The sequence below is a fragment of the Anabas testudineus genome, chromosome 15, assembly GCF_900324465.2.
Source record: "Anabas testudineus chromosome 15, fAnaTes1.2, whole genome shotgun sequence".
In the NCBI taxonomy this organism is placed as follows: domain Eukaryota; kingdom Metazoa; phylum Chordata; class Actinopteri; order Anabantiformes; family Anabantidae; genus Anabas; species Anabas testudineus.
In genome coordinates, this window is record NC_046624.1 from 20037926 (window position 1) to 20059414 (window position 21489).

A 21489-nucleotide genomic window follows, 5' to 3' on the forward strand; every position below is an offset into this window, starting at 1 on the left:
ATAGAGTATTGTAAATATTTAATCCAAAAAGATTGACATCTGCACAAAAGGTTGTTCAAATTAAGATTTCAAAAGACAACCAAACTTGTTCAATGAACTAAGTTTACATAGCAGATAATATTAAGTCAAGATAACATTTAGTTATATTAGAAAAACAAATTGCATTTTAGAAACAAGTACATTTTTCCGGTGTAGTTCTCCCTCAAGAACACTTCACACTTTGTGTCTGCTTGTTTCTTATGGTATCTGTGAACTACATTTCTACAACTCCCCAACATGTAAGGGTCTAGATGGATGAACGTGTGCAAACCAAAGAAATCAATAGTGCCAGTGCAACGTAAATATACAAGAAAAGAAACAAGCAGCTTGTTTCATACAAGAGTATTTACCAATTAACCTCATGAGTAAATGCTAAATTTATTACACATCTATTTTTTTTCCACTTTTTCATGTTTACATCTTTTTTTGTGATGTTCATGTGCAGAATAGCTTCATACACATCATTCAACCTAACAGAAGGAATTTTTCTGCTATCTACTTTTCTACCATTGTTCAGTTTAGAGAATGTTCAAGAAAAACAATGAGGGACCATACAGAGAGTGAACTATTATGTTTCAGTAGCACTGAGAGCTGAATGGTCTATGTCAACCACAGAAGTCCCATTTCTGGTGTTTTTTAGTCAGCTACTATAGTATATTTAAGAAGGTAATATCTTCTTACTCCAGTGTGTCTAAAGATTTCTTATCTACAAGACAGAACAACATAAGTAATACAACACAAATCTTACCTTTAAAACCTGGAGGACCACAACCTGAGGGACTCTGCTTTCACAGTCTGCAGTAATGTGACAAGTAGTGAAACGCAGGAGCTCAAGATGCTTCAAGTGGTTCAAAAGGAGACTGTAAGGAGGTGGTTGGATAATTGTAGGCGACTGTGTCACAATAATATAAACAGAAAAATAAAAAAGTTATTTAGTCACATACCGCTACTTTCTCATGAATTTTATTTTTATGTTTTCTATGTTTTAATACTTTGAATTAGACTAAAACTAGTTTCTGTTGTTTTTTTGGCCTTTTATTACAAATTTGAGACAACTGTACTAAGTGCTTCCATCACTGGCTGAAGGCTGGTTCCTGCTTCTTAAAGATATTTTGCGCAATGTACTAAAACATAACTTCCTGTTTTTTGTGCGTGTATGTGTTTTTTTTTTTTTTTTTTTTTTTTTTTTTGATGTTGTTGCATTTTCGTTGTCTTCAGTGCTACATTTCATTAACTCTGCAATTAACAGGTAAATACATTCACATTACCATTGCAGCAATCTGGATGATATCTGAGTTGACTACAAATTCCCAGATGAATCTCTCTTTTTGTTCATATTGTAATGGAAATAAATCATTAAATCTGATGCTGCATATCTTTATTTCTTTTATATCAATCATTATACTGTGACACACAAAAGTAAAACACACTTAACTATAATCTAAAATCATAAACTCATAAATTGATTAATGGATTATTTAATGGAACAGTGTGAGAGAAACTGAAAGTAAATGTCACTGCTTTGACTACAGTCTATTAGTTCAACCACAGTCCTGAGCTGTCAGCTGCTCACAGTTTACATATTCAGTTACATTCCTAGTTGAATTCAGTAATACATTTAACGTTAATAGAAATATATTTACCAATTTTATAAATTAGATCATCCATAGAACAACAGAAATAAACAAGTCTCCCCTTTAAAACCTGGAGGAACTCAACCTACTGCGTTGTTCTGATCTCTGCTTTCACCTCAACAAACACACAGACCGCAGTAATGGGACAACATGCAGGAGACAAAGTGGTTCTATGGGTGACTGCCTTCCTCAGAAGGAACTCATGTAACTAAAGTGGAATTTATGAAGTTCTGCACTGAGCTGTCTGTTTAGTATTTGCACAACAGATGAGAACAACAGATCAGATTCAACAGAACTAATGAACAAATGACTTATGGATTGAACTATATGAAAAAGCTTGATTTGAGTCTATGAGGCACTAAATACTTGACATGACATCTTGTGTAACTGTTGTTACATTTAAGATTAACCGATGATTAAGTTAATCAAACACAAAGTTGAATGCCACCATTGCATGTTATTAACTTTGTGTTTTCTCCTCCTCTCTGTACTTTTCTGCAGGAAACTCTTGACTGAACAAAAATAAGAGAAACAAAACAAGTAATAAATACATAATCAAAACATTAAAAATATGTGAGAAGAATCGAGTGGGTGACTGAAGTCGTGCTGCACAGATATCACATTGCAGATGTTTCCTTTTTCAAAATTTTATTGTATTTTATTGCCTGATTGCTTTGTATGTGTGGATCCTCTTAGAAGCACGACAAGGTGGAGAAAGAACGACACAGCAGAATGAAACCGAATCGTATCTTGATGACAGAAATCAGGGAATCTGAGTTTTCAGTGCTTCTGTCTTTGTTACTCATCTTTAAAGGCTGTGACAGTTCTCCTCCTCCACCTGCTTAACCAGGAATTTTCTCTGTGGAACAGAGAGCGGGGCATAATCCTGATGTTTAATCTAATTTCTGAGCATAATATTGTGTTTAAATTTTACCTGCGTCCAGCCAGGAGGATGGAATTGATCCTATACTCAGAAGGACATTAAGTCATTTACAGTATATTTGTGCTTGGCTGCCGTGCTTCTTAGAAAGAGAAGTGGTTTTCTGCACAGTTTGAGAATGTTAACCATGAAATGCTAAGTTTCATCATGCCTACAAGTGATGTCAGGAAAGTTGTAGCAGAGTGGTCCAGAGGAGGAGCTTTCTAGATTCTTTCTTCCAGACAGACTTAAAACTTAAAAGTTTAAATTTATTTCTTATGTTAAAATGTAACTTGTGAGAAATTGTGTCTTCTTGTCTCACACTAATTTTATTCTCAGCTCTTTAAATGTTCCATATTTTTCTCTTGAGATGATTCAAAAGGCAGCTTTTAAACCTTTTAGTAGATTCAATTACTCTGAGTCAAATCTCTATTAAAACACAAAACACTCAGTAATATTCTTAATTTATTACTGTATACTGTGTAAATTACGTTCAATACTTTCACTATGTCTCCTGAAAATAGCATTCCTGTGTTCCTAAAGTGCAAACATGACTTTGTTTCTGTAACCTTATGATTACGTTGTGATGAAACACATTTACTGAGGGAAAGAGAGTTGTAATGTTTTGTTTTTTCAGACTGAAACAAGTTTCTATGAGGAATTAGAGATTCTATTGCAAATTCCAGACAAAATTCAAACAAAAACAAAAATGTCTCAAACCATCAGCTCACATTAACTGTTTAATGTGTCTCCGTCTCTACTGGACACCAACAGCTGCTGCCTCATGCTTCAGCAGCAGATTTTTTATACAAGATACTAAACCATAACTTCCTCTTTTTTTGTTGTTGTTGCACTTTAATCTTGCAGCTTTCCTAAAACAAATTAAGGACAGAAGTTTACAATGTTTTCTAAGAAGAAAGTTTTCCTTTAAGATTTTACATGGTAGTGCTTCTTAATCAACCTATGCTGACAAAATGCCAGTGAATCAAACAAAGGTCAGCTGTAGTTGTTTTTCTTTCTCCCTTTATTGCCTCAAAATGTCTGTTTTTATTTTGCTCAGGATATTATTTGAATTTGAAATTCACTGAAGTGAAGTGCATTTATGAATCAGTCATAACATTGTCACAGAGGGGGCAACTGTGGAACTGTGATAGTGTTTTTTAGGTTGAATCTTTTAGGAAGGTGATGATTCCACTACATGTTCATATTTGAAGTCAGAGTGCGGTGGAGTTGTATTTATATTCAGACGTGTCGACTGTTTTGGCCCCATATTACATAAATGTGTGAGGAAAAACATCAGACAAACTGTAAGATGAATAAAAATACAACATTAATATAGAATCACCATTTAAATGTTATGTGGAACTGAATTTCACAACTATGAAATTTACTGTAGAGCCTCTCAAACAGAGATCTGGGAATTGGAGCAGTGTCATAGTCTGTTATCTTAAAATCTCTCCTAAACATCCACATTTCTCCTTCTTCACTTCTACTCAACCTGGAATTTCACTTCCAAATAATTTCTACATGAAATAAAGTGAGTCATACTGTCATTGACTGTACTGGGAAATGATGTGATGCTTGGCTGCAGTGACTACATGAAGTTGAGAAATAACCATACTGACATCTACTGTAGGTCGACAGTCTTCACACACACTGTTACTCAACAGTTTTAATTTCATTATGACACATTGTTCTAGTTCCAGCCAGTGGTACAACGACACTTTATGAAACTTATGAAGCTGTGAAAGGAAAGTATGTGAATAAAGATGGGTCAACGATATTAGTGGGAGTTCTAAATGAATAAGGTATAAAACTTTAATCTTAAAAATATTTTTCATTGATTGTCATACAAATTACAATAATCAATTAAAATTACATTTGTTCTAAATAGTACAACAACTTAAAATGCTACAGACAATAATGATTTAACAATTTCTTTCATATACTGCAACACATAACCATGTATCAAACAACATCCCAACACTGAACACAGTTCTGTTTTTCTCAGCCCATAAAACACTGTCTCAAGCCTCACGACTTCACAGGATCATCAGTATACTGTAGATAAGAGATGGACGTGGCTGAGTACTTGTTTCACCACTTGCAGTTAAGGGTGTGAAGGTCTATGTATTGTTCTGGAGGGTTTCCGTACAGGTGCAGCTCAGCTGTGTCCCACATACAGTGTAAAATGTTTTTCCTCACACAAACAGGTTGTATTTAGTGACAGACCAGAGCACAGGAGCTCTGGAAGGAAATTCCTTCTCGTCCACGTCCCAGCGAGCAAATAAAAGATGCTGTTGTCCACGCCTTGTCCAAAGCATCTCCAAAACGAGGACATCCAGAGCTGCTTAACAGTGAGTAGACGTTACATCATGAGTGGACAAATGAAAAACTGAAACTGCTGATGTTTAGAAACATACAGCATGAAAAGCAACTAAAACCAACTGCCTGAAGAGTAAAAAGCTAAGCTAGTCAAAAAGGTCATCCTGTGGATCTACTGGTATCAGTGCTGACCATTCTGCAACAACACAGAGAGGCCAAGAGATTGTCCACAGCTCCTTTCCTGAGGAACACGTACATAAACAAATCTGCAAGAGGACTGAACTTAATAGTAACCAAAGACAGATAAGCTAATGTATTTCTAACTGTTCCGTGTAAGCACCAAATAGCAGTGGGAAGAAAAAGCACAGTGTAAATAAGAAGCACTAAGACCAAAAGGGCCACGATACGTCGTTTTTCTTCAGTGGAGACACTGCTGGTTACAGACAGAGCTTTCATGGTCCCACCCAGGGAGAACAGGAGCAGGGGATAAGGAAGAAGGACAAAGACGGCAAAGGTTGTTTCTGTGACCATTGGACCTCCCCAGTAAATGTCAGCGATGATAATGATAAGAGGAAGGGCCCACACCGTGACACAGACCACCAGAGAGATCTTGATTGTTCTTCTGAAGCGGTACCACAGAGGGCAGGCAAGGACACAATATCTGTATACAAGAGAGAAACACAGATGATTTTAAATGACATCAGAATGATAGTTTACAACTGTAAAGTGATCAGATGCAAGAACAGACAATAACTTTCAATAATAAAACTAATGTGATTACAGTGACATTTCAAAATGAATGTTTCCCGTTTGTGTCTTTAATCTTGACAAAAGATTAAAAAAAGATTGCACAAAAAGGTTTTAGAGGACTGTTGGGTAAGAAGGGGCATGAGTAAGGAGAGTTTTGAAAGAATGGGAGATGAAACAACAAGAGACATGAACGTCTTGAAGAGGGTTTTTGTCTGACTGTCATTTGGTCTATGATTCCACTAGAGAGGTTGAAGAGTCCAGTTGTAGGTTTGGGAGTACAGAGGAGTAAGAATGAAAAGGAAATTAGGGATTTAAAGAGTGGGTTTAATGAGGAGATACCCTGAATTTACTCATGTCTGTACAGGAGGATTTAGGATCCAAGATCTGACAGAACTTGTGCTGTAGTTACAGTGTCGAGTCATAAAACGGACATATTCAAAGAACATCAGATGATTTGAGTGTATATTCAGTGGAAATGCACTCAAATCAACTTTCCCACTTCTGTGTCTGTGGGGTGAATCTGGCCTGATCCTCTCTCCTGGTGTCCTCTCTCCTGTCCCTCCTTTCTGCACTGCATTTCTCTCAGGGGGTTCTACTCTCCATCATCGTCTCCTCCTCCGATTCGCTCCTTCAACTTCTTCTACCGTCGCTTCCTGGTCCAAGGTCAACTCATCGGGTCCAGTATGGTCAGTTAGAGAGATACAGAGAGAACCAGAGCTCACTCTGCTCCGGTCCTTAAATCTCCAAATACCTGTTCACTCTTCACACTATTGGTCGTTAATTATCCTCAGGTGTGTTCACTTTACTGAAGGAAGGAAGGAAGGAAGGAAGGAGGAGTTAATGCAGGTGAACAGGTCAAATCAATAAAACCACATGCACAACAGAAATAAACACAATAAGAGATGAAAACAGCTGATTCACTGCAGGATTCTGTCCACACAGGTTGTTCATTCATTTCTGTAACTGTGTGCAGGTGATTTATACTTTAGAACAATTACCACGAATGAAACATGCAACAGGTTCCTGATTCTTCTGAGGAAGAGAGACAACATTTAATCAGGGAGAGTCTCAGTCAGAAGGAACGACAGCTGATCTGAAGTTTCATTTATTTGGAGTTGGTCTGTGTTTTTTATTCTCTAAATCTTGTTTTTAATCTCAGTGAAGTCTTCGACTGAGCTTCATCTCAGCCACATGTGAAAATATATGTTTGTAATAAGGCTGCACATTTGTTCTATAAGGGTGTTTTACATTGTACAGAAAACATTTACTGAACAGACCTCTGTTTAAGGATCCACTCTCCTGATGACCTCTGCACAAGGTCACATAGATTCTGCATCATTCAGTTGTTACTTGATGATTTTCTTGATGATCATCAATACTTCTGTTACCACAGTACATGAAACTTATTTTCTTGTTGTCACTCTGAGGAAATATTATAAAAAAATCTACTATGATCCAGTTTTTCTGTTTGTTTCTATTCCTCCTCCTGTCTTTTTACATGTTTTTATATAAATTAGTCAGATACTTTATTTGTTTGAGTACTATTTGTATTTAAGGGAAAAGATAGAAAAACAGAAACCCAAGTTAGACTAGTTGAACTGTATTAAAATGTTACAGATGATCACAGTTTGCATATTATTTACGTTCTTTCCCCGTGGGTATTTACGGTATTAATATTCTACATTTACATTTTGATGTATTAAACAAACCTTACATTTAAAAGCTGGAGGAACCAGTGAATGATTTGACATTTGCTCATTTTCTGTGACACTGAATCAGTTTAAAGGAACTTTTAAGGGTGTTGCATGTATGTTATTGCTTTTATTTGTGGTGCATCATATAGTCCATTGCTTTAATATTTATTTCCAATATTTTGAATCCTAGGGACACATAATTAATATGACTGATATTTACAGTCCAGATAAAACCGATGTGTTTCCTTAAACAAACCAACTTTATTTTAACCTTTAAATATGTTACTATCACAAATCGCACAGGATTACATCAATTATTAGTATTACAGATTTATTGGTGACAACACAAAGGCTTCAGGGACTTTTATCACACATGATAATGAATCAAAGTCAGTGTCAGTAAAGTTCAGTCTTTTCAAGCTGCTTTAACTTTTATGAACCACAAGATGTTGCTGTATCTGCTTTGTTTGAAGCCTCAAAGTTTCAATGATGAATGAGGAAAATGACAGGGAAAGAAGGGAGGAAGATGTGGATGTTATGGAGCAGGAAATAGCAGAGATTGGAAAGGATGAGGTTAGGAAGGGTCTGAAAAGGATGAAGAGTGGAAAGGCTGTTGGTCGGTGTTTGCGGATGACATTGTGATTTGCAGTGATAGTAGAGAGCAGGTGGAGGAACAGCTGGAGAGGTTTGCTCTGGAAAGAAGAGGCATGAAGGTCAGTCGTAGTAAGACAGAATACATGTGTCTGAACGAGAGGGATCAAGGTAGAAGCGTTAGGTTACAGGGGGCTGAGGTGAAGAAGGTGCAGGAGTTTAAGTACTTGGGGTCAACAGTTCAGTGTGATGGAGAGTGTGGAAAAGAGGTGAAGAGGTGAATTATATTGGTAGAAGGATGTTGGAGATGGAGCTGCCAGGCAGGAGGACAAGAGGACGACCAAAGAGGAGATATATGGATGTTATAACAGAGGACATGAGGTTGGCTAGTGTTAGGGTAGAAGATGTTCATGATAGAGTGAGGTGAAAAAGGATGAACCGCTGTGGCGACCCCTGATGGGAAAAGCTGAAAGAGAATTAGTAGACTTAACTAGTAGACTTACTATTCCATTAAATATCCAGGTTAATGTATACTATTTACCACTGACCGAAAGAGTGGAGCTGATATATGTATTTGTATTCCTGGTTCCTATGGTGCAGCATGCATCAATACCTTAACATCTATTATTATTACTATCAAGATTGTCCTTAAAATGATGGACGTAATGCGACACCTTACCTTTAAAAGCTGGAGGATCACAATCTGAATGTTCATCCTGTCCAGAATCTTCTGCTTTTATAGCTGCAAAGCCTCAGTAACGTGAAACGTCAGCAGGAGAGGGAAGTTGTTTCTTTATAGTGTGAGTGGTATTCATGCAGTTAACTATGCAAGAGCAGGAGTTGTTCATGACTACTGAAGTTCTTCATCTGGGATTTTAATGAAAGTGCACATTACATTAATTTAACTTTGTGTTAAGAGAAAACTGTGAAACAGCTAATCATATTGTCACACTCTGTACTCATGCTATCATTGTTTTGGTTTATACACAGCCTTCACCCATAACACATAACTGACGGACCCCAGGACCGGAATAGCCCGGTTCACACACACACAGACATACACACACACACATCATCACACCCACTCACACTGTGTACATTCTTATATCACATGACCAAAAATAAAAGACCAAGGAACTCCCTCGGTGTACTCTCTCAGGGTGTTACACTGAGAAGGGTGCCCTTTGTACAAAGACTACGCTGTCTGTGTCTCATCTGTCTGATTGCAGGGTTTCTTAGCAAGGAGTGAAATCATCATAGGTGACAAACTCATCATAGGTGACAATCTCCTGACATTTCTCTGGTCCTTCGAGCCGGATCCGTGACTGTTTTGGCGACACTGAAGTTCTACACCGAAGTCTGTCGACAGCCAATCCACCTTAGAGGGGGTTGAAAGACCTGAGGCGTAAATTCGCCTCTGGCCGGTGGGTAGCGGATCGGAAGTGCCGCCACTACAGTGCATCGGATTCGGACCCGTGTTTGGGTGAACCTGGATCAGAAGGTGAGATACTACACGTAAAGACCGGTGTGAATGTGTTAAGAAAAAAGGTACCAGTGAAACGGCCAGTCAGAGCCGGTCTAAGGGATCAGTCAGAATCCCAGGAGGGCCAGTCAGAGTCCTATTGGATCCACAGAGGTGTGAATGTTATATGTGTGCGTGGAGTGATCAGGCCAGCATTTTGAAACCTTTAGGAGAGGTTTGCGCCCTGATTCGATTGTTATTTTACCTGTGAGAGACGAAGTACTGACGCTCAAAAGCATCAAGGTCGGACTCAGTCCATAAAAATAACACCGCACCATATTAGTTGGTGTAGAAGGGCGTGTTATTGTCCTGCTGGAGAGCTTGAATGTCAGAGAACTCTCTCACCGGACCCAGTAGTGGTAAATATTATCATACATCGTAAAATACAAAGATACCGGTGGAAAATACGTGAAATAAGTATTTCTCCAGATAAAATGAAAATAAATTAATAATATTTTTAAAAAATAAATTAAGTGAATAAGTACAGTAAAGTATAAATAAATAACAAGACTTGCATTAGTACGTAAAAGAGCGACATTTCTTATCACGAGTGCGACACCCAGACTAGAAATGGGGAAAACACAGAGCAAGGGAAAAGCTGTGTCCACATTGGAAGGTGATGAAAAGTACATGGAGACTCGATGTGTGGGGGCAGGACGAGTGAGTCAGAAGAAATGGAGGAAGAGACACGGTTTCAGTGGGAAGTTAAAAGTGGAAGATGTGTTGGAATTACAGTCAAAGTTGAAGTTGGAGATGATGAAAGTGAATGAAGAAAAGAGAAAGAAAAAACGAGCTGAGTATAAATTGTCAGACAAATGGTTAGAACAGAGCAAGGCGAGAGAAGTGAAAAGAAGAGAAAAGGAAAAGACGAAGAAAGAAAAAATGAGGCAAGCCCATATGGTGCAGGAGGAAGATGAAACACAAGTACGACACGAAGCAAAAACTCCAGTCCCCGGAAAGGCCGCCGGTGCAGAGACAGCGGAAGGAGGAGTAGAGAAGCCTAAAACGAAAAGCACAACAAAGACGAAAATGACCAGAGCAGGCAGCCGAAGAACTCCCCCTCGTCATCAACCTGACAGAAAAGCTAAAGTATCCCGTCAAAAAGAGTTGTACCCACAGACAATGGAATGAGATGTGTCCCAGTGACTGACGAGGCGGTTCTGCATGGGCCAGGCGAGCCACATTACTATTGGACACTAGACGTCGAGTGTGGGGGGGGCGACCCAGTTGCTGAAATTGATAACTCAATATCTATACTGATAGTCAGTATGCATTTGGAGCAGTACACCACTTTGCTAAAATATGGAAAAACAGAGGCTTAAAACCTCAGCAGGCAAGCTGCTGACACATGCACATATTTTAGAAGAATTGTTAGAAGCCGTTCAACTTCCAAACCAACTGGCACTGTGTAAGTGTGCAGCTCACCAGACTGATAACTCAGACATAACACATGGGAACAATTTCGCAGATAGCGCCGCCAAGTTGCGGCAAGGAAGGACATGCCAGCACAACAACAACTCCTGTACACAGCTGCGAACACTGTTGACATACTGAGAGAAGAACAACAAGCAGCAACTCTGGCAGAAGTCAAAACTTGGATAAAAACGGGGGGCAATGTTGAAAGACAATGTGTACATGATTAATAACAAACTGGTACTACCGAAATCCCTACACAGTGCAGCAGCATTAGTGAGCCATGGGTTGACCCATGTCTCAACAGGAGGGATGGTAACAGTAACATACCCATTTCTACACTACAAATTAAAATTAAAATTCTAAGAGGACACACAGTGAAAAGTCTAGGATACCCTTTGGGGCAGTCCACCGTCCTGTAGAGGTCATTAGGGCCCTACAGTGGGGACAACAGGAGGGACCTCCTGGCACCAAGGGCTAGTGAAGAAAACAACGTGGATAGGTTCAACAACCTAAAGACCCACCCTGTACGTACTCTGTAGGAGTCTGGCATCATGAGAACCGTCTGGACTGTTCTCTCTGTTGAGGTCAGGAAAGCGATTCCGCTCCCTAAGGCCAACACAGAGAGGCTGAGGAGGAGCTTCTTCCCACAAGCGATACGGACTCTCAACCAGCACACCACATTGCACTGACCCACTTCACTTCACACACTCATGTATCATGCTTCTTGCACTAGACATTTGGGACAATCATCGACCCTAGTGGTCACTGCACACCTTTCTTACTTACTATTTTTCCATTATGCACAAGCCACTTTAAGTATGAGCACTTTACAGCATACTTGCACACCCCCTGGACATTTCTAATTCTATTTATATTTATTATATTTATACTACACTCCTTCCCACACAAAACTCCAAATTCTATATTTTTATACATTGTTCACCTAGGTATACCCAAGTTTTATTATGTATTATTTTCTTATATTGTCTTCTCTATTCTATTTTTCTCATACTTTTCTGATATTGTACATTTGTACTGTAGAGTTATTGTTTTTATTCTTGTACAGATATTTTCTTAGTTAAAACTACCTCAACTTGTATTCTTGTACAGATATTTTGTTGTTTATTCTTAATCAGTTAAATCTACTTCTATTTCTTTAGTATATTTATCTCCTATAAACAGCCTTAAATGGTCTTATTTTTTTAAGGTCACGTGCAGTCGCCTAAGCATTTCACTGCATATCGTACTGTGTATGACTGTGTATGTGACAACTAAAATTTGAGTTTGAATGGTGAATAGAATGATAGCAATGCCTGTGCATACATACATGGCCTTGATGCAACAAGACCCAGAAGCAGAAGAGGACCAGGACCAGGAAAGAACCAGATGCTGAGGATCTGTGTTCCAACAGGGGTCATGTGCTAGTAACCTCTGACCCCATGACAAACTGAACTGGACTGCGATACTTTAATGAACACTCTGACGAATGACGATGTAATTGAAAATCTCATGAAGTGATTGCATTCTGATGATATAACAGAGTATGACAAACAGGAGGGAATGTTAAGAGAAAACTGTGAAACAGCTAATCATATTGTCACACTCTGTACTCATGCTATCATTGTTTTGGTTTATACACAGCCTTCACCCATAACACATAACTGACGGACCCCAGGACCGGAATAGCCCGGTTCACACACACACACAGACATACACACACACACATCATCACACCCACTCACACTGTGTACATTCTTATATCACATGACTATAAATAAAAGACCAAGGAACTCCCTCGGTGTACTCTCTCAGGGTGTTACACTGAGGAGGGTGCCCTTTGTACAAAGACTATGTTGTCTGTGTCTCATCTGCATGATGCTTTTTTGCAGCACCACTACTAATATTTTGCAGGTTTATAGATGACTGCTCCACCAACTGAGCTACATGCTATCAAAGATACTAAAATGATGGTACTACAACAAGAACTATTTATTTGGCTAGTATTGAAAGTAATTACCCAAGGAACAGGTACCTTAAACACAGAGGGATTCCTTGTTAAAATAGATCAATATTGTTGATTTGGGGCATCAAAACAAACTGTCTGCAACAATGTGGTAAAGAAGTAAAGAGGAAGAGGTAGTGTGGCAGTCATGCTATGAACCAATAGTGCACACTGTTTGTGTGGTTTCTGCATTTATGGCTTTTTCAGAATCATCAAACTAAATGTAGCTGCATGTAAATGTAAGTCTTCCATGGTGTAAAATACAGCCTGAAGGAAGACAACGAGTACATTCATGGGTCAGCTTCAAACAGAAAAAAAGAGGATGGAGCTTTCCATTAATTTCCATGTGGAGGAGAATAATAACAACAAAGACAAATAAATAAACAGTGTGTTACAGTAATGAAGGTGAGATGACATAAAGGCAAGAACAGTTTCCAGGTGTAAGGTGGACTGGAATGTCTTAATCTTTCAGATTGTTTAAGTTACTGGAAACAGGAGTTTATTTGACCAGTGAGTCTGAAGCTGCTTTAGAATAAAACAGAGAGACTTCTAAACTGCTGGGTGATGTGGTGGAATGATAACCTGGTGATATCATGCGCTCTAAAACCAAACTGAAGCCATTGAAATAAAACTTTTACTGCTGTTAATGAACTGTTCACACACTGTCTCAACCAGCAGGAATAAGGACATAAAACAGAGCAACAAGCAAACACATATCTAAATGTACAATCTTCTATCACACTTTTTCTCTGTATCTCTGTGTCAACACATCACTATTACACAACTGACTCTTATCACAGCAAACTCTGTTCACTTCATAGAAATACCTAAAAAAACAAACCAAAGTAATTCAACATTAACTCATTAACTTTAAAAAACCCAGTCTCCTTAACATTATAATAATCAGTCAGTGTGAAATCAATTCCACCTGTCGCAGGATGTTTAACATGTGGGTCAAGGTTGACAACTGCTCACTTACTTGTTAGTTCAGGTGAATCTGGTATGAATTGTGTTTTATAGTGATTGAATGGTCTTGCATAAATATGTTACATCATTTTAATTATCATATATTAAAAGGTTGATATATTGTTTAAGTTGCCTGTTTTTATTTTAAGAAAGAAAAATGACTCATGTAGTTGTAAAGACAGTTTAAATTAAGTCTGCGACAAATGCAACATGTGCTCCACGTGAGCTAAAGCCACAATAATACCCCCACAGTCAAGACACTCCTGAAACAAACTAATGTTCCTGTTTGTTGTGTCTGCTACTTGTACTATTGACATAAAAAAAAGCTAGTAGGGTTAAAATCCTCTATGTGAATAATTAACAAATGACTTAAGTGAACAACCTGCAAAGGGGGAGCACATCTCTAGAAGAGGAAGAGGAAGGAGGAGTGGTGCTACAGTCACACACTGGTGATAAGTAATATCTGATTAAGATAGAGTCAAATAGTCATGATCAACTTCTGACTAAAAGGTTAAACAAAATGATCTTTTATGAAGCAAAGATAAAACTTTACCTGGACAAACAAACTCAACAATGTAATTAAACTAATACTTCCTGTTATCTATTTTCGATCAGACAGTAGCTTGTCTCTGTCTTTTCTGACTGTTCTGTCTTCTCCTCTTTTCTCTTCTGACTACACTGAGGTGACTGTGTGAGTGTTTCCATCATTCTCACTGCTGGACGTCTGACTAGTTCTGTCCTTACTGAAACAACACAGACAGGAAAAAAAATTGTTTCCTCAGGAAAATATACATAAATAAATCAGCAAGAGGACTGAACCTAAAAGAAATGAAAGTCACACAACCCAACATAAGAACAATTTCATGTTCAATTAGGAACCAGATGATGCCAGGCAGGAATAGCACCATATAAATGAGCAGCACCAGAACCAGAAGTCCCACAATTTGACATTTTTCATTAGTGTGGATACTGATGGCAGCAGACAAGGCTTTAATGGTCCCAACCAGGAAGAATATAAGCAGGGGAAACGGAAGGAGGAGGAAGACACCAAAGACAGTAAGAGTAACCTTCCTTCTGAAAGAGAACAGGAGGAAACAGACAAGAGGAAAGGTCCAGGCCAGAACACAAACCACCAGAGAGGTGTTTATTGTATGTCTTTTATGGTACCACAGTGGACAAGCGATGACTAAATACCTGTAACACAGACAGACACATACAGAAGACGATGGTATTAGGGTCGCAACAGAGTTATCTAATAATAACATCATCAGACACAGAAGGAGCTCCACACAGTCTAGGTATACAGACAGTTACCTTTCCAGGGAGATGCACACCATGAAGCAAACACTGGCCATCAGACTATAGTAGTATATTATCATTGAGGATTCAGGGTGAGCCACCATTTGAACAATCATGCAGCAGAGCTGAATGAGGTCAGCAATGAGAAGGTTGATGACGTAGATCGGAGCAACATGATTCTTTTGTACCTGCAGGAAAATCATTGGTCAAAGTGAAGAAAGCAGTTGTAGACATGCTGTAATCTCCAAATCCTCCTAAATGTATCATCCTGTTCTGTTCAGCAAGTGTCTCAGAATGTGTCAAAAACTCCAACTTTAGAGTAGGAAATGAAAGTTATTGATGAAGTCTCTGCAGACCACAGAGGACCAGGTCCATCCATCCAGAAATGTGTCCCTCCCAGATAGAATCAGTGTTTTTATTCATATTATTGTCATTTATTTATCTGGTTGTTCTTTGTTACTAACATTAGGCTCATATTGTTAATAATAATATCGGCTTTACTTACTTTAATGTAGTATTTATTATTTTATTTCACATTGAGAATGTAACAAGTGCAGGTTCATAAGGTTTATACATTTCTTTCTATAAATCTCAGTGATAATTTACTCACCAGAGAAAACAAAGCATAGATGGCCATTAAGGTCAGAGGAAGGCAGACTGAGATGATTATGCTCGGTACCACATAGTTGATGAAGTGATATGTCTCTTTATTTTTGTAAATGATAAAGCAGAAGATGTTGTAGATCCTGTAGTCGCTGGTGTTGTAGTCGCTGGTGTTGTAGTCGTTGGTGCTGTACGTTTCATTTTGTGATGAGTTGTTACTATGGACATCTGCCATTCTTTAGAGTGAAATCTGGAAAGGGAGCATTATTTAAAATTTGTATATATCTAGGTAACATTGTGCAGTGAGATCATTACAGCTCTTTACACAATCACAGAACTCTACAGTAAAGTGTAAATTAATAGTTTAGTACATGAATCACACACATGGTAGAACATTCAGCATGTCTAACAGAACTAGAACATAAATTAAACACAAAGATTCTCATTTTAATACATTATCACCACACAGATTATGAGAAAAACATTCTTTTACATTTACCTTTAAAAGTTGAACGAGTTCCCAGCTTCAATTCAGATGTTTGATCGTCTGTGTCCAGTCCAGATATGATAAGATATGATATGATAAGTTCCTCTAAACCTGCTCACAAGGAAACAACACAAAATGTAAACATACATGAATATGTAAAATAGAAGAACATGAGTCACTATTAACAGGAAAGACGTGGTTTCTTTTGCATAGTACAGTTCAACTGTGTACTCACTGTGGAACCTTTAAACTTTCTGACTTCCCCAGAATGGAGGCAATTACATGGGTTATGAAGTAGTTGATTATACTGTATCAGTACCTTTTCACAGTTTACATATGTATTTGCATTTCTTTATTCCTTACTTTTTTCACATTTGTACATTTAGTGTTTGATGTATTAAATTATCCACTGAATTATAAAACAAATACATTTAAAAGCAGGTGAACTATAATTTATTGATTCATTATGAAGGTGACATTTGCTCATTTTCTGTGACACTGAATTAATTTAAAGGATCTTTTGCATCACATATAGTCTTTTTATTTTGTTGACTCTGTGTTTTTACACTGTAATAAATTGCTGGAAGACAACGGTCAAATTCACATACGGTTTCTCAGGACCTGAACCAGCTGAGTAGCTTCATCTAAAGATTAAAGGACAATGATGTTCACATATTGGAGATGTGAGGGAAGCTTTGCATGTATATTGAAGACAACAGTACAGGTTAAACAACTTCACAGAGATTTTGTACATTAGTCAGGGATGATTCAGAAATTGAGATGTCTTCATTTACATTTAGTCATTTGGCAGATGCTTTTATCCAAAGTGACGTACAAATGAGGAACAAGCAAAAATCTAAGTCAAGGAGAATTCATTCTTCATTTTGTTTATAAATACATTTTAAAAAGGATTTCCATGCAATGAACACACTCATAGAGAAATAAAATAAACATGAATAAAAACTTTGTCCAGTGCATATTTTTGAACAAACAAAAAAATGTAATCTACAGACACTGGTTATGACAAAGGGGGAAGTGACACAAAACAAAATGACATGACAAATTAAAACACACAACCAGTAAGTTTATTTGTTTTGCTTTTGTGAGAAAGTGCAGACAAACATTTCCAGCCTCCAGTATAATTCACACTTCATTTTAATCATCTTTTCAGAAATCATGTTACTGACGGCCTCTGTCTCATCTGTCTTTATAATTTTCCTCTTCTCTTCCTACACAGAACTTTCTGCGTGCATGTTGTCGTCATCATTCACTGCTGATGAGCTCATATCATTACGTTCTTTTTTGCAACAACACAAAAACTTTAAAGGTTTATCTGCAGCCCCTTTTCTAAAGAAAAAACACAGGAGTGTGTCTGCAAGTGGACTAAGCATAGGTACATTTTTAAATGCGCATAAATAACGGGGATATCTCAGATCATTTCCCAGTAAGAAAATAATAGTGGGCAACAAAAGCAGTGAGTAAATAAGCAGCACCAGTACCACACTTGCCGCAATGCTGCGTTTTTCACGAGGAGGGACACTGCTGGCTGTACACAGGGCTCTAAATGTTCCACACAGTAGGAAAATGAGCAGGGGATAGGGAAGTAGGAGGAAGATGGCAATAAGAGTTATGGCTGGGCCTGGAAAATCAATGACAGGATAGACGCGGGTGACAATGCACAGAGGAACAAACCAGACCACAAAACAGACCACTCCAGAAATTTGAATTGCTTTTCTGATGCAGGAACACCGCAGACAGGTGGGGACCAGATACCTGTGAAACAAGATCAGCACATATTGGAGAGTGTGAGACTTGTACAGCACACAGACACTGAAGGAGCTGCACTGATGTGTGTTTACAGACAACTACCTGTCCAAGGTGATGCACACCATGAAGCCAATACTGACCATCCCACCAAAGATGTAGATAAATATGAATATTCTACCGAACCTCTGGAACATTAACAGAGCAGTTAAGGAGTAAAGCTGAATGAGGTCAGATATGAGAAGGTTGATGAAGTAGATTCGAGCAGTATTATCCTTTGGCACCTGTAGGAAAACATTCGTAAAGATGAATACAGCAGCTGTTAACATGTTCAGAATGTTCTTTCACTTACATATATAATCAGATCCTTAATTCAGTACTTTGTAGATGTTCTTTTTACATTAATTACAGCTTCAGATCATCTTGGTTACGTCTCTACATACGTCCCACACTTTTAGCAGTTTCCAGGAAGTTACCATTCATTTTAGATTCATATCACAACAATTTAAGTTCAAGAGCTCATTTTCACCACTTTTAGTGCCTTTTATTTACCCAGACAGATCCCATAGATGTTAGCTTCTTTTTCCAGGTACAGACAACCTTACAGGTTTACTCAGTACAGTTACCAAATGTGCACAGTATACAACACTAACAGTAACACTAGCATTAAGTTGTATATGTGTATGAAGAATAGGGGGTTTGCAGAAGAGCAGCAGCAGTGTCAACAAGGCTGAGAAACATTTAACACATAGACAAGCAGAAAATAACATTAACAGGTGTGATAGTGTGGCCAAACTAAAATCCAAAGTTACTGATTTATTCGTTAAGGCTTCAGGCCCAAATACAAACACTAGTGAGGTACGTCAAAAGATTTAATACAAAAACAACAGAAAGAACACGAGAATAAAGGAGCAACATAAAAATGGATAAATAAATAAATAAAGTTATCAGGACAATGGAGCGTGAGGCACAGTTCAAACTAAACAGCAGACAATGATGATCTGAAGCATGGAAATTACAAACACCATCTAACAACTGGAGAGTGAAATTGAGGTGTTTATATGCAGCAGGAGAGTGCTGAGCACTCAAATAGACAACATGGAGAGAAAGGAAGAGCAGGAAAAAAATAATATTACTGAGCTGTAAAGCTACTCTAGCACAGTGAGAATGTGCCATTGAAAGAATGCTAAAGGGATGCTAACCATTCCACCACCACGCCCACTCCCCTTTACCCTTCACTAAACTTTATGTACACACCTGAGAACAGGTAGCATAGATGGCTGCTCCATTCAAAGGCAGGCTGATACTGATGATTAACTGTGTCACCCAATTCATCACAATGGATTCAAACCTTTCACAGTAGGAAACGTCCAAATCTTCCATTCTTCAGCATAAAACCTGTTTTTTGAGAGATCAGTTGCTAAAAATAGAAAATAATTAACATTGATCAGTTAAATCGCTGTAATACAGTGTAATCAAATAAAAGAGCTTTCCTTTTTAGCTTTGTCATTCCTGAATATGAGTTCCAGTATCTACTGGGAGTTTATACGTTTTCTATGTTGATTTAAGTGGCGCGCCCAAGTTTTTGTGATGGAGCTCTTAAAAAAGAGTTAACACCTTTCTCACTGTTGTCAACCATCCCTCTTTTCCACAGCGAGACCTGGTTTGATCTTGTTTGTAGTTTTACTTCACTTTTATTTTGACAGTTCTCTGTTCTGTGTCATGCTGCTTCTTGTCTATTGGCAGTTTTTGAATTCCAATAATCTGGTAAGTGAGAACAGCTGAGGTGACCCTTTAAGAGACCTGGTTAATCTCTTGGCTCTGTAAGTCCTCGATCTATGACCTCTGTTTGGCTCTGGACCTGTTATCTGAGTGACTCTGATAGGATTGTGGATTTAGATTTGTTGTTGAAACTCCAGATTGGGAAAAAGGAATCAAGAGAGACTTTTTGTTGTGGTTAATAAAGATTTCCTTATTCGAAGACTCAAGATTCTTTGTTGAACTTTGAAACATCTTCTCTTTCTTGTCTGTTTTACATTTACCTCTCAGCACAGTGTCTCCCAGTTACCTCTTGTATCTGACACCACCTGCCTGTTGTCAGCTTGTGCCCTGTGAGCAGAAAGTTTGTGTACTAACCTGAAACCTGTGGATTCTGGTGAAGCTCATTTACATTTACATTTACATTTAGTCATTTAGCAGACACTTTTATGCGGAAGAGTTCTGTTTTCAGCAGTGTTTTAAAGATTGCAAGTGAGTTGGCTGCATTTTGGATCATCTGGAGGGGTTTGGTCGTGGATGCCGGTAAACCCATCAGTAGTGCATTACAGTAGTCAAGACAAGATAAGATCAACACCTGTACAATGAGTTGGGTTGTGTACTCCGTCAGGTAGGGTCTCATCTTTCTGATATTGTGGAGGGCATTTCTACACGACCTAGAGACTGTGGCGATATGTTCTGTTAAGGTCAGCTGGTCATCAATGATGACCCCCAGGTTTCTGGCTGACTTAGTAGGGACAATCACCGCAGATCTAATGTTAATGCTAATGTTGAGTTGAGTTGAAGGTCTGGCAGGGAAGACTAGAAGTTCAGTTTTGGGAATGTTAAGTTGAAGGTGTCTTTTTCTCATCCAGGCAGAGATGCGAGACGAGACAGTTGAGTCATCCGGCGGAAAGGACAGGAAGAGCTGTGTGTCATCCGCATAGCAGTGATAAGAAAAGCCATGAGAATGGATGATAGAGCCTAGAGAAGAAGTATAGATTGAAAAAAGAAGAGGACCGAGGACTGAGCCCTGCGGTACACCGCTGGAGAGGTTATGAGGGTCTGAAACACGCCCCTGCCAGGATACCTTAAAGGTTCATTCGGACAAGTATGACCGAAGCCAGGCTAGAGCTAATCCAGAGATGCCCAAGTCTAAGAGTGCAGTCATGAGAATCTGATGGTTCACAGTGTCAAAGGCTGCAGATAGATCTAATAGAATAAGGATAGAAGAGTTACCTGCAGCTTTAGCCACCCGTAGGGATTCCACAACAGTCAGAAGTGCTGTTTCTGTGAAGTGACCACTCTTGAAGCCAGAAGCTCAAGCTCCACCTCACCCTCCGACCTGCTCACCAATACTCACCTGCAGCCTCCAGCCCTCCAGTCAACTTATCTAATACTGGAAATAAAGAAAGACAATCACACTTACCTGTTACCATCTTCCTCTTAAATACTCACCTGGTTACTTGAATGATATCAGTTCCACTGACCAATAGAGGGCGCTCCAACTCCATCCCCTGTACCAGCTCTGGCTATAGCCTGCTGCCTACACCTGTTCTATTATTATTATTGGTTGGCTTTTAATAAACCTCTTAAAACTTTCTTTCCTTGCTGTCTGAAAATAATTATGTCCAACTATTTACAAACCTGTTACACTGATTTTTATGAGAACTTGCACAGCTGTCTTGTAATTTTTAGATTGGAAAGTTTCAGGATGTTTTGT

At 38.5% G+C, this 21489-nt stretch overlaps 3 protein-coding genes across 3 annotated transcripts; all 3 read right to left on the reverse strand.

Moving 5' to 3' along the window:
* Window positions 1-4632: 4632 nt before the first annotated feature.
* LOC113158435 (mas-related G-protein coupled receptor member A4-like) lies at window positions 4633-10658 on the reverse strand. Its single transcript, XM_033326367.1, has 4 exons — window positions 10588-10658; window positions 10403-10474; window positions 9331-9441; window positions 4633-5578 (listed from the first exon to the last, which is right to left on the reverse strand). The coding sequence occupies exons 1-4, from the start codon at window positions 10656-10658 to the stop codon at window positions 5077-5079; spliced, it is 756 nt and encodes a 251-aa protein (XP_033182258.1). The 3' UTR covers window positions 4633-5076.
* A 3873-nt stretch (window positions 10659-14531) lies between these two features.
* Window positions 14532-15995, reverse strand: LOC113158436 (G-protein coupled receptor 4-like). The gene is made up of 4 exons (XM_026354344.1): window positions 15768-15995; window positions 15173-15345; window positions 14708-15052; window positions 14532-14601 (listed from the first exon to the last, which is right to left on the reverse strand). The coding sequence occupies exons 1-4, from the start codon at window positions 15993-15995 to the stop codon at window positions 14532-14534; spliced, it is 816 nt and encodes a 271-aa protein (XP_026210129.1).
* A 1433-nt stretch (window positions 15996-17428) lies between these two features.
* Window positions 17429-19394, reverse strand: LOC113158437 (G-protein coupled receptor 4-like). Its single transcript, XM_026354345.1, has 3 exons — window positions 19269-19394; window positions 18117-18295; window positions 17429-18020 (listed from the first exon to the last, which is right to left on the reverse strand). The coding sequence occupies exons 1-3, from the start codon at window positions 19392-19394 to the stop codon at window positions 17477-17479; spliced, it is 849 nt and encodes a 282-aa protein (XP_026210130.1). The 3' UTR covers window positions 17429-17476.
* Window positions 19395-21489: the final 2095 nt, after the last annotated feature.

Bases quoted from the DNA above. Each gene is read 5' to 3' on its own strand.
- LOC113158435 (XM_033326367.1), bottom strand. From the start codon at position 10,658: ATGTGGCTCGCCTGGCCCATGCAGAACCGCCTCGTCAGTCACTGGGAC. The intron at 10,475-10,587 runs GTACAACTCTTT...TTTTCGTTTTAG, and splicing joins TCTCATTCCATTGTCTGTGG to GCTTCTCTACTCCTCCTTCC. The intron at 5,579-9,330 runs GTGGATTGGCTG...TCTTGTATACAG, and splicing joins GTCTTTCAACCCCCTCTAAG to ATATTGTGTCCTTGCCTGCC.
- LOC113158436 (XM_026354344.1), bottom strand. From the start codon at position 15,995: ATGGCAGATGTCCATAGTAACAACTCATCACAAAATGAAACGTACAGC. The intron at 15,346-15,767 runs GTGAGTAAATTA...ATTTTCCTGCAG, and splicing joins TCTATGCTTTGTTTTCTCTG to GTACAAAAGAATCATGTTGC. The intron at 14,602-14,707 runs GTTGGGTTGTGT...GTGTTGTTTCAG, and splicing joins GAACATGAAATTGTTCTTAT to TAAGGACAGAACTAGTCAGA.
- LOC113158437 (XM_026354345.1), bottom strand. From the start codon at position 19,394: ATGGAAGATTTGGACGTTTCCTACTGTGAAAGGTTTGAATCCATTGTG. The intron at 18,296-19,268 runs GTGTGTACATAA...GTTTTCCTACAG, and splicing joins TCTATGCTACCTGTTCTCAG to GTGCCAAAGGATAATACTGC. The intron at 18,021-18,116 runs GTAGTTGTCTGT...CTTGTTTCACAG, and splicing joins GTGTGCATCACCTTGGACAG to GTATCTGGTCCCCACCTGTC.